At 49.6% G+C, this 13,283-nt stretch overlaps 1 protein-coding gene across 1 annotated transcript in view; it reads right to left on the bottom strand.

The window, feature by feature from the left end:
* grid1b (glutamate receptor, ionotropic, delta 1b) overlaps window positions 1-13,283 on the bottom strand; it is a 116,154-nt gene that overhangs the window by 96,709 nt on the left and 6,162 nt on the right. Inside the window, exon 2 of the mRNA XM_086139926.1 lies at window positions 10,875-11,030. Within this exon, the coding sequence (XP_085996052.1) occupies window positions 10,875-11,030 (156 nt within the window). The remainder of the gene's footprint in view (window positions 1-10,874; window positions 11,031-13,283) is intronic.

The raw sequence follows: 13,283 nt of genomic DNA, 5'->3' as shown, positions 1-13,283 counted from the left end.
GTCGGCCTCACGGAGAGGCGCCTCCAACATCTCCTCTACGGCTCAGACCACAGAGCTCGGAGGCCTCCGGCGGCGAGACGGTCCAAAGCGACTTGTGACTCCAGGTGGAAAACAAGGCGGGGAAAGAAGCGTGGCCTCGGCCGTGACGTTGGAGAGATCCCCTCAGAGCGTGGCCTCGGCACGAACCCCTCATTTTCGACTCATTTAACAATTGCGACGGCGGAAATATTGTGACTTTTTTGGACTCAAAGCTATTCATCCCATCAGAAACCAGGAGTCTGGCGGTGGAAACCAAGGCCAAAAGGTCGTTTCCGCTCCTGGCAGCCACACAAAGGAGGGGGCGACTGTTCAACCTCCAGCTTGGACTCGCACCGCCGCCGCCAGTTTCAAGAAATTACCTTAGATTTGAGACGGAATGACTAGAAACAGACAGACGGAGGGCTTGAAATCAGGGAGAGTCCATCTAAAATGGAGGTGGAGGCTGTTCTTCACCCTTGCAGGGATCAATCAGAAGGTGAAAACACAAAAACACAAACAGAAAAGGAAGCGGACGAGAGGCGAAGCCGTGAAAAGGCAGAGCCGGGGTTTGTTGATGCAACATTTCAAAGAGGCAGGAATATTCTGGGAATGACAGCCGGTCAGCGGTGCTCCGTGGTGTGTGTGATGAAATCTACTCGAGGAAGGTCCAAGGTCAGCAGGACCCGAATCCCGTACCTGGCAACTTGGAGGCGTAGGAGGAGAAGGTGGGACCACATAGACCAGGGGTCGGAAACCCAGAACACCCAAAGAGACATTTGGACCCGGTTTCCTCGGAAAAGAAAACACCGGGAGCCGCAATTACTTTTTGACGTCTAAGATAAAGGTAACACTTTATATATTGCTTTTTATTACCTTTACACTTTGTATTAACAAATATGTAGTGTGTTGCTTCTGAAATTCACAGAGTATTACGGAGAAAATTAAATTCTATTTATGTAATGAAGTCATTTTGAGCTTTGGGCTTTCAGAGCGTGTAGCGGAGCCTTGACCTGAATTTTAAAAATAAATCGGACAAAAAAATCACTGTGTCAGTAAACAATGAAAAATAAATATTTGCAAAATATCTTCATAAATATTTATTTTACCTGGTTTATGGGACGTCTGCTCCTGAACTTCTGCGCACAGCATCTGCAAATCTGGTCTTTACCTGCTGGCAGGTATACCGGCTTCCGCCAGTGTGACGTTATTTTGAGCGGCGAAAAATAATACATATAATTTTATTTAATATTTCAAGATCACAATAATCGTCCAACTTAGAACTAAAAGTAAAAAAAATGAATTAACACAATTGAAATACACTTCAATTAAATATTTATCATTTATTTTCCCAAGCCGCTCGGAGCCGCAGTGTGAAGATGGAAGAGGAGCGGCGGGTTGGCGACCTCTGACATGGGGGAACATCAGAGAACCCTGAGAGCCCCGAAGCCTCGCTAAGAAAACACCACTGGTTCATAAGAGAAACTGCAACATCTCCATCAAACGACGAGTTTGAAAAACGCACTCCAGACTCGGATCAATCACCGGGGGCTGATACTTGAACGGCAGCTAGAAGATAGAAGAGTTCATGAAATGATGTTTGAAATAACCTTCAACTTCCAGACAGTCTGTTAGAAATGAGATAAAACAGGAAACGGCAAGCAGAGACAGGAAGCGGCGCCTTCCCTCGGCAGAGCAGGCAAAGGCTGCTGGTTCAACCCCCTGCTGCTCCCGTCTGCACGCCAAAACATCCCTGATGGGATGGCGAGCGCCTGGTTGGTAAAGCGCTCTATAAGTGGCGACCTCTGACTAATTTACCGGGCTGGAAGAACAGCGGCCGGTTCTCTCAGCTGAATCCAGCCGCAAATAGAAAACTAATTTAAAAGAATAAAACGTGTTCCAGACACATCAACCAATCAGAAACCTTCCTGCTGCAAGGCGGAGACACTGATGTGAAACCAATCTCTTTGAATTAGATGTCATAGACGTTTAGTAAACCTGGAACGTGTGTATAAATGTACGGATACCATGGAAACCGCAGACCGGCGTTTAGAAATAAACCGAAACGGTGAAAATAAAGAGCGGCTTCCAGGAGAAGAGAGTAAAAGAAAAGATCCAAGACCAAAAGATCCGGGCGGAGGAGCCGGTGACTGTTCCCTGGGGTCCGACGTGGGGTCAAGGGTCACGACGGGGCTGGACGCGACGCCCCTAACAACTTGGCCGGCGCCGTCCAATCAAATGCGCCGGGGGTGATGACATCATCAGCATGATACACACCACGTCTGACATCCAGGCCTTCCAGCATCGCTCCGTCGTACAGCTTTACAAACACACACACACCCACGCACACACACTCACACACACGTCAGCTGGCGTTTGAAAGGAGATAATTGTGGTTCTGATCTGATCGTTAACATTTTCAGCCGCCTGCGGCCTCGCAGTAATAAACCTAATTGTCCCTGTGGTGCAAATGTGGCGAAACCCGGCCCTTTTAATTATATCCTGTGACCCAGCGTGTGTGTGTGTGTGTGTGTGTGTGTGTGTGTGTGTGTGTGTGTGTGTGTGTGTGTGTGTGTGTGTGTGTGTGTGTGAGAGAGAGAGAGATTGACAAAGGGCCAATCAGTACCCCTGTTTCCACAGTGGCACAGATCCACCAGATCCGGCTGCACCTCCACGAACCCTGAGGTGTTGATGTTGAAATTACACAAATCTTAATTACGTGATGGGATCCTGTAAATATTTTCTCAAACGCAAAGAAAGATCGAGGCCACCCAGTAAAATAACTATTAATTAGCGTGAAAATACGGAGCAATGACCCGGAAAGGTCTGTAATATTACCGACGAGGCGGCGGCCATTTGTTAATTAATCTTAAAGACCAGGATGTAAACAAGCGAGACGTGAGCGTAAGAAGAACCCTGCGTGGAGAGGTTCTCCCCTCCAGCCGTGGGACCAGACTACTTCCTGCCTGGTTCAGGCGTCGCAACTTCCTCGCGACGCTTCGGTCGCAGCGAAATAAACGACACGCACACGCCGTCGCTGTTAATAGAGCCCCCTTCTGGGTACGTCACCCCCCCGACCCCCGAACATTGACACAATCGGCCCCGGCGCTTAATGGCCACTTGTCATTTAACTCCCCCAATCAGGGGTGACGGGCAGATGGCGGTCAGGTGATGAACGGCGCCGACAGGAACAGGAAACGCAGCGTGTTCGTCTGCCACGAGTCAGCGACTCGGGCCTGCATCAGACACGCCGTTAAAACCGCCGCCGCTGACAAGGCGGCCGTTTACGGTGCGGAAAGTGTGGCGTTTGCACGTCACGGCCCACATGCACGTGACGTGAGCAAATACTACCTTTAAATCTACGCCGAAGTTGAAAGTTCTCACTTCAAATGAGCAAAGACCGCCGCCTCTCCCTCCCTCAGGGCTTGTCGGTGTTAAATTACCCTCAAATGTACAACCTGAAAATTACCATTGAAATCCACTGGATACTATCTAAAGGAGTGCAAACTATTACTGGAACAAGTACGAGAAAATACCCTCAAGCCTGTGAACAAAACCAAAAACTGCAGTTTTTACATTAAAGCCGGAGACGTGTTTCGGAATATTAACGCTCGGCGAGCAAAGCTGCGTTAAAATGTGCCGGGATTTTTTTCAAAAGACGCCCAAAATACTATCTGGGAATGCACTTGAAGCCACAAAAAATGTCCAAGAAAGCACCTGTGAGAGAGAACCCTGAAAACTGCTTGGTATTACATTTAAATACCGCCAGCAAACACGAGGGGGAGAGAAAATGAGAAGCCGGGCCGGCGTCCGGAGGCCTTCAGCCTCCTCTGCCCCCTCCGTTCTCTCCGACGAGCAGAAACACAAGCGGCGGCGGCGGCGGCGATCAGAGATAATTTGGCGTCCATTATGTAGTTCCTCGGACGAGGAGAAAAGCCGAGCTAATGGGCGGTAATTGGCCACGGGGAACAGAGAGACGAAGAATAATAATCGCACCACAGTTGTTTTTTTCCCCCGTTCCTCCTGAGGACGCCGCCGGGACATTGACAGAGGTCAACAACCGGCTTCAAAAGCAACAAAAGGGAGAGCGCCGTCCAGGAAGGAGCTTCAAAGCTCTTCAGCCCCCCGTGGATCTCCGGGAGGGGAGAACACCTGAGTCAGGCTTCCAGCCAAGCACCGCTTCCCCCGTCTTTCAGAGGAGCGGAAAGTCGGGGCCGAATCCAGGTTTGGGGACAGCGGGGAGGAGGCTGGAGGCAGCAGAGATGAAGATGTGGAGGATGGAGGGGAGCAGGAAGGAGTCCATCAGAGGGACATCAGAGCACATGTTCTGGAGATAAAAGTAACAGAGATGGTTTGGACATGGACAGAGGAGGGCGGTTAAGATCTGGAAAGAATGATGCTGCAGGTGGAGCTGCAAGGATGAAGGTCCATAGGAGGTTTATTGATGGAGGAAAGGAGCAGAGGAACGTAGCAGAGATGGTGAGAGGGAGGCAGATGATTGGCTGTGGTGACCCCTGAAGGGAGAAGCCCAAGGAGAAGAAGAAGCCATGAATGGAAATCATTTTCCCCGCAGAACCAAATGGATTCATAGATCCATAGAAGTGGGAATATTCCATGTCTCTGAAATATTCATTAGACACGTTTTAAATAGTTTGTCTTTTGCAATAATACATAATTAAATTCATCTTCCTTGGTCTTCTCTCCGCTGCTGCAAATGACTTGCAAATAGAAACAAATAATTCAGAAAACTGAAAATACCGATGTAATTTTAGGTGAAACCAAGCATGAGCTGACTGTTTTTATATATTTGATATGTTTCATTTCAGCGATTGTTCCGTATGTATTTGAATATATTTTGTTCATGTGCAGAATTTACATTTGTGACAGCGCCCCCTGCAGGCGGGTGCAGGAGCATCGTCCGGGGGTCAGTCCGCCGGCTTGGCTGGATTATTCTAGCGACCGGCGGCCAATAAAGGGGATTGTGAGGCGGCCCTCGTGGCTTTGGGATCATCCCCGGGATTGAGGTGGAGGATCAGGATAATCCCGGCCGCGGCGAGGAGATTCCTCCGAAAGCAGATCCTGCGGAGGATGTTTGTTTGGGGATGAACGTGTGAGGATCGGACACAAAAGCTGTCAATCTTAATCTCCTACGCGCTGACTTTTATCACCAGATTAAGGGGCTTTTAACTTTTGAAATTCGCTTGGGGGGAAAAAAAAAACAAAACAAGGGGAATTACAAAAGAAGGGAAATTTAACAACAAATCGGAGAACGTCCCTTTTCTCCTGACTGGAGATGTTCGAAGCGCTGAGTTGATCCTCCTCAGGACGCTGGAACACTCAACCCAGACACTCCCAACGGTGAACCCATCTATTCATCTTTTTTTACAGGTAACGCATTCATTACCGAGGCCAGACGCCCTCATCTGCATGCTTACTAATAAGAGAGAAGAAAACAAGGTCAGGAAATGCAATAAATGATTTGAGGAGAAGAAGTGAGGAGCGTGCCGTGGCCTAATGGGCGGCGGTGGTTCTCCCCCGGTGATTACGGTGTTATTGAGCAGCACCGGGCGGGATTGTAATACTTCAATTAAATCCTAACGCCTGGGAATTGAAAAGCCAATTAAAGAGCCGGCGAGCGGCGCCGACACGTTACTGTGTGACGACGAGGGTCAGCGCCCCGGCGGCGCGAGGCGTCCGTTTGAACATTTGAAATGGGGGGGCTTGCAGCCGGGGGGGCGCAATCTCGGTCGCTGCCAGGTTGGTGGTGGCGTCTCGAGGTCTTCCAGAAGACAAAGCCCACATCAGAGGAGGACCTGGCGAGTCAAAATGAGTCCGTGCGAGTTCCTGCCTCCTGGTGGTGGCGTCCCTCCCTGGTCGGGGATCTCTGCGACTTCCTGTTTCATTCCTGAGGCGTCGCCATCTTTGAGTCCATTTTTCTCCTGTGGTGAAGTTGATGACACCCCCGCTCAGGCTCTTCCCTTTCAGCCCGCCGCTGATGGAAACGGTAACCTTGGCCTCGTTTATTTACCGCTCCGTCCCCCGTCTGTAACTTGATTAGCTTTGATACGCCTTCCTTTATCTCGGAATTAAACCTGTTGCTTCTTCAAGAGGCCTTTCTACTTCATTCGCTGCTCCTCGGAGCTCCATTTTGTCCGGTATGAAATCACTCCTTGTTTAGAGAGTAAACAGAGTAGGACCGCAGTGAAGATCCTCCCACGCTCCTCCGAGGTTCCATCCCGCTCAGCCTCTCCAAGCGGAGCCGAGCCGACGTGACCTCCGCCGAGGCCGGCCGCCTACTGCTCCGCAGACATCAGGCCGCCCACCGCCGCAGCTCGCGGCGCCAACAGACACAGGATTTTCCTTTTTCATGCAGTCAACACACACACGGGAACTCTGCGCTTAATGTGTCGCTGCAGATCGCCAGGTCCTACCGGCTCCAAGACGTCCTGCCAAGGCGTCCGAACCGCAGGGGGGGGTTGAAACAAAACTTGTCTTCAGTGAGGCCTGAACGAGTGGTGAAGAAATGAATGCATTCATTTTGAGGAACACAAAAACGCCGCTCATCTAAGAGAGGACCCACTTGGTCAGACGGTGCGAACAGCGTTTGGACTTCCAGATCAGAACCTTCCTCTGCAAACATCTAGATGAGCGAATGGGAGATGGCCGGACTATAAGCCGCTATATAAGCAGAAGGAAGACGAAGACAGCGACCAGCTGGAGGACAACGCAGGACAACTTTTCATTGTCTTATTATTACGGTGAATTCCGGACTATAAGCGCACCTTTATATAAGCCTTACATACTAATTTGTAAAAGAAAAAAAGAAATTGAACATTAATAAGCTGCACTTGTCTATAAGCCACAGGTGTCCCTGTTGAAACATGGTATTAACGCAGCAAGATATTACAGGAAAGATGTTTTTGAAAACTTCATTAAATGACATCAAAAATAGTAGCATCTACAACTACCAGTGGACGACGCGAGCCCTGTTTTTCAGAACAGATGCCCCACATACATACAGCAGCTCTATTTCCTTCTTCGATCGCTAGACTGATCACGTTCAACTTGAAAAAGCCACATCAAATGGGTTTCTGTGCGTCTTTTTCATGATGGGGGTGTGTGCGATAAGCGCAAAATGGCTGATCTGAAGAATTACCGTGGGAGTGGATTTCATTTGTCCGCTGTGACGGTGCTGGCAGAAGGAAGCTGCCGTAATTACCCTATAAAAAGCCATAAATTAGCCACATCGTTGTAAAAGCAGCCGTTCTCTAAGCCTGGGAAAAAAGTAGCGGCTTATATGCCGGAATTTACGGTCATCTTTTTCATCAGCCGTGTTACAGGCACTGTTCGGAAAAATGCATTTCCAGTATGTATTGGTGGGTGTTACCGATATTCATTTAAATGAAAAGTTAAAAAAATGTCTCTGCGTAACATCTTTCATGTAAATATCTCATGTTACAACATGAACACCTGCGGCTTATAATGTACACATAGATTTATTTTGTTATTGTAGCCGCAGAGTTTAACAGATCACTTCCAGCTCTACGGTTTCAACGGCGGACGCCATATTTGTAGTCCCGTTACCTCCTGCTGGATACATTCAGGCTTCATCTTCAGTGCAGCTGCATTTTACTTCTGTTTGTCTTGCACTAAAGATAAATGAATGAATTGAAAGTTAAAAGCAGCTATAAGGTGAACTGACAAGGTCCGGCAAAGACACGAGCTGCCTTTCAAGACATCAATCAAGCGGTGGTGGCAGGGGGGAAGCGCTCGCCCCACAAGACTTCCTGTCAGGATTAACAGCATCCAGAATAAAATGCCTGTCAGTCCCACAATTACGCACTTGATTTGCACGCGGCGCTCACAGTTTGGCGCTCATGCGAAGTGTCGACTTGACTGAGCGGCGCGTTAAACCCGTGAATAACGCCCGTCTCACATTAGCCGCCGCGCCGACAACTCGTAAAAGTGCCTCATTCATGTGAATATTAACTTTAAAAACAGGGGGTGCGACCGTGGGACACACACACACACACACACACGCACACAGGTGGCAGCACAGCGGAGTCCATTAACAGTAATGGAGATATTTGTGACTCTTGCATTATAATTAGTGATGCTACACAGATGTGTGTGTGTGTGTGTGTGTATAAATGGCTGTCTTAAAGGTCATGGATATACGTCACAATCCCTCAGATACACACCCTTTTAATGTGCGATGCATGTTAAGTAGCTGTTACTTCTTTGTCGGTTGACAGAGACCAAGTCACATGATCACACACACACACACACACACACACACAGAGTACATTCTACCAGTATGTTGAAGACTGCGTCCTCTCGTCTTGTAGTTCCCCTCTTTGACTGCCAGAGGCGTCTGCACCAACACCCTGACCTTCCTCTGCAGGTTGAGGTAGTTACACAGGATGTGGGAGAGCGATTCAGGAACCATGCTGCTGCTTCCCTTTGGTTTGCAACTCTTCTAAATATGCTGTCAGCAACTTGTGCATTCAGGAAAACAAAGTTAAAATCCAAATGAATATCCATATGACGTGATAGGTATTGCATGACGGGCTGACCCTGCGCATTATTACTTCCTGGGTCTGCAAAAATAAGCCATGGCGAAGAGGACATCAGGTGACAGGTGGAAGAACAGCGGCGCTTCAACAGGAAACATGCACGCATGCACACGCGTGTGCGTGCAGAATGTTTTATAATAAAAGACGTGGCTGTCTGGTTTTATCCTCACACACTGCAGGCTTTAATTCCACCAGAAGAAACATCCATGGTTTTATCATCGTATTCATGCTTCCTAACCGTACTTCCAGGGGAGGGGGGGTAATATTTGAAGCCCCATTGAAAATACACACACACACACACACACACACACACAATTACAGTCAGGCTTTTGTGGCTCTGACTGACACTGATGAGCCTCCAGAAGTAAATATCCAATTATTTCCCCGAGCGACTGTCGGGATCTCCGCAGGTAAGACGGCCCTGAAGGCCCCCCCCCCTCACCCCGCCGTCTCTGTTAATTAATAGCACACTGGGGAGCCTGGGAGGGGGGGGGCAACTGAAATGACACCTTCACCACCCAATTTATCCTGGAAAACTCGAATTCTCCACTGATTGGACCTTGTGACAAAAACAAGAGTTTAGTTTTAGTTGATTGGTTTATTTTTGTAATCTATTGATAGGGGTGTCTCTAAACTCCAGCCTGCATCAAAGTGGTGACTGAAACAAAGGGTGCGCCTGGAGTCACGGGCTTCCAGAATTCATAAAGACATTCGTCACCACCTAAGCAACCTGATAGGAACAAAATAAATATATATAAAGCAGCAAATGTAAGAACAGGTAAACTGCTCTGTAAGAGTATTCTGCAGTTCCCAATTCAGAATATTTACACTTTTTATATCTGTGAACTGCAGTGGGAATTCTGACAAGCGTGGGCTGGACGGCGGACAGGACCACGGGCCGGTCCGCCGTCCACCAGATGTCGAAACCAATCAGGGTTCGCTCTCACGTCCGTGAAAAGCCCTTTGTTGGTGGAGACCTTCCTCCTCGGTGCAGATTACATTGGATTTGAAAGAAATTCACAGACGAGTCCGAGCGCCGTGCGAATATGAAACCCGCCGGGTTCTGAGGACCTTCTGCCGCTTGATACTCGGCAGGAGCGCCAGCTGTACTTCTTTACCGTCACGCCGTCCCAATGAGGGCGTCCTCGGTGGAAGTAGACCAGTTTGTGGAGAAGGTGGAGGGACTCCGGGGACAGATGAGGGGAACCCATTAAGGCCATCGTACAAACATCTATGTATATTTTACATCCCGGACAGTTTTACTCCGAAATAATTGTGGGATCGCACAGTATTATGATATTATGACAAACTCCTGACCGCGAGCCAGGGGGCTTTATTGGACCCGGATGTGTCATAACGGTGCAATAAGCATTTTTTCCTCCTGCCGGGAGCGGCGACTCGGCGCCGGTCTTCCGTGCATTTTATCGAGGACTCGTCCGGTCCGTTACTTTTTACAACGACAACAACCGGCGCTGTGCTCTAAGAAACTATGGCTCTGCGGTAACCACCACGCGCTGCAAGGGAATGCTACCACTTTGAGGGGCGGGCATAAAATCAGAAGCATCTCCGAGGCAATTAGGGAGAAGATCAGCGGCAGCGGAGATCTTCGCCGCTGTCGTTGTCATCATCATCAAAAAGACCATCAGCACCAGCAGCTGCAGCATCGTCCGCATCGCCACGAGCAGCGGCCGCATCTTCACTACTGTCATCATAACCATCATCAAGACCATCAGCAGCAGCTGCAGCACCATCCTCGCCATCTTCAGCAATACCGCAGTCATGAGCAGCAGCGGCGGTGGCGGCGGCGGCGGCTGCAGCAGGTGCATCACCGTCGTGATCATCATCTTCATCATCAATATAAGAAGTCCCACAACATCAGCATCCTACACATCACCGCCACCGATGATGACATCACCGTCACCATGGCGACCATGGTTAACACGCTCACCTGATTGCTTTATGGTTCTTTATCAGCATCATTGTTGCTAAACAGCAGACAGCAAAGGCAGGCACACACACACACACACACACACACACACACACTTATGATCCACAATTCAGAGAAGGTAGCAGATGATGAGAAGGCAGGTCCTCGGTGACTCGGCACCTGGAGGCCTTCCTCCACCTTGCAAGCTTCTCCAGGTGGAACGCCCTCCAGTCATCCTGAGGAAAACCTGGACTCCCCCAGGAGGACAAGCCTCCTCCAACCTTCGTATTAAACAGTGTGCGGCCGGCGGGCAACACACACAAACACTCACACACACACCAACCACAGAGTCCTACCTTCTTGCACAGCCTGGAAGGGGTTGTTGGGCTCGATCAGCTTAATGGAGTGTGTGATCTTCTCGCTCTGCAGGATGTCGTCGCTCAGACTGAGATCCGAGACGGCGAGCTGGAACACCTCGTCGTCCCGCACGGCGTTCTCCTCAAATATGGCCCCTGGAGAACAGGGAGACATCAGGGGTGAAGAACAACGTCACTGGGATCCCCCCCCCAAAAAAGTGGGCGCATCCGAAGAACACCGGGAGTTTATTTGGAGAGAGACGGGGAAAGAAAAGCAGGCGCCCGTCAGAGAGGAAACTCCGCGGGGAGTTTCAGCGGCGCCGTGTTCGTGTCTGACGGGACGGCGGTGAACGCATCACGGGTCATTTACATGTCTGACAGACTCTAACAGAGACAAATCTGCTGTCCGACACTCGGCGGGCCGCAAAGGGAAATTAATGGAGACTCTCTCGTCAGTCCCACTTCCCCTCGGCGAGGAGTAAGGGGGGGCTTTCTGTCACATCCCAAACATACACAGCAAACAAACAGCAATTTATTCAGGCATCGCTCCGCTTCACAGGTGACTCTGACCCACATGTTTGCATGCAAACACAAATACACAAAGTAATCCTGTAAACCTCAGGAGAACGTGGACCCGCATCTGTCGGGAGCTCCTAAGACGCTTTTGGGACATTTAAACCCGTTTGGGTGCAAATGATTTGGAGTTTAGTGAGGAGCTAAAGGTCTGACAGAAATGACCTGCAACGTGCATGGATAACCATCGAGGAGATACCCCCTGCAGGGCGCTCAGACTTTTACAAGTTTGCCGGGAAACGGAAAGATCGGCCAGAGACAGTCATTCATTCATTCATTCATTGCCTGTGTGGCTTATCCTTCACTGGGACACTGGATTCATCCTCCCATTCACACGTCCTCTAGAGACGGACGACATTCACTCTCATTCACGTGTCGAACGTAGACCAACTACCGATCAACCCATCATTCTCACGTTTCATGATATGAGAGTAAAGTCAAGGAGGCTTGAACATGAATAGTCTGAGCTTACTGTGGTTAAAAAGCGGTTTCTAATGAATGACGTTCTATTTTTAGACGCCAGCCTTTCTTCCATCTTGGATCCCGGCTCAGGTGATTTACTCCCGGCGATAAAAGGCGAGATGGAGCGCGGGACGCGTCCGCAGCCCTCGGCCTGAATCATCACAAACAGACAGTTTCATCACGCCGTCGTCAATCTGCCTCGTCGCAGCCACGCCGCCGGACAGGTCTCTATTAGGGATTAACGGCAAGCCGTAGACGAGGCGTCGCCCGCCCTCCCGCCGCTCGGGAGGCGACAGAAAATAAACAGCTGGAGCCATTCTGAACGTTCACGTTCCTCAAGAAAAGGCTGAATCTCTGCTGCCAGTCACCTTTAAATTACAGGTGGTGGAAAACATCGAGAATGAAGAGGGAGAGAGAAAAAAAAAAAAGAGACCATCTGCAGCGAAAGGGCTGGAAGGATGTCACAGTCTGTGCTTCTGGTCTGCAAACTTGGGGATTTAATCACACAGCAGAGGTTGGAAATTGTCACCTGGAAGTTTTATAATAGTTCCAGAGCCAAACAGGATGACATGATCTAGTTTTTATGAAACAAACAGAAAGCTGTCTAATGTCCAACCTCATTTGTCAGAAATTGACTTCATCCCTGAGAACAAATCAGGGGCAAATGATGTCAAACCGGCCAGGAATCAGGTAACGGCGACCGGAGACGACCCTGACAGAGGGTCGCCGTCGTGCCGGTTGTCCCGGACGCCGCCCGCTGACCCCGGGGGGTCCAACCTGTGCCCCCATGCTGGAAGTGAAACCCTCCTTCCTGTTAGATGACCATCAAATGGCGATGCAAATGAAAGTGTGCATCTGTGGCGGGCTCCCCCGGACAACCCTCCCCATGAATATTCATGGCGTGCAGCTGCTGCACGCCGCTCCGGTCTTGAGGTCCCGCAGCGTCGCCGCACGACACGCAGGAATATGATACGCTTCACAAATTATTCAGAGGAGAGTCTTCAGTTGTTACAGATACAAACTGAAATATCTGAGGGAGACGCTGCGTCTTTATTTCAGTAATTATTTGGGCTTCGTGCTCTTTCCTTCAGTAAACTCGCTTGACTGGTAAAATGACGCAACAAAGCTCAGCATCATCTGAGGAGAAATTTCATGAGGATCTGCAATAAATCAGCGCTGCTGTGTTTGTTTTGTTTTCCTCGGGGTGAGGGATATTTCTGACACCCACACACACCCACACACACCCAGCAGATCATTTCTTGCAAATACACTTGCCGTGTTTGCAGGAGGTCGGTGGGGTGAAACACCGATTTCAAAAGCCGCCACACACCCCTTCCCCTCTTCACCTCCCATCCCGGCACTAAAACAAACACG

Source organism: Fistularia commersonii, chromosome 32 (genome assembly GCF_037954325.1).
Source record: "Fistularia commersonii isolate RoL2024-O1a breed Wild chromosome 32, RoL_Fcom_v1.0, whole genome shotgun sequence".
Lineage (NCBI taxonomy): Eukaryota > Metazoa > Chordata > Actinopteri > Syngnathiformes > Fistulariidae > Fistularia > Fistularia commersonii.
This window is presented reverse-complemented; position numbering and strand designations above follow the sequence as displayed.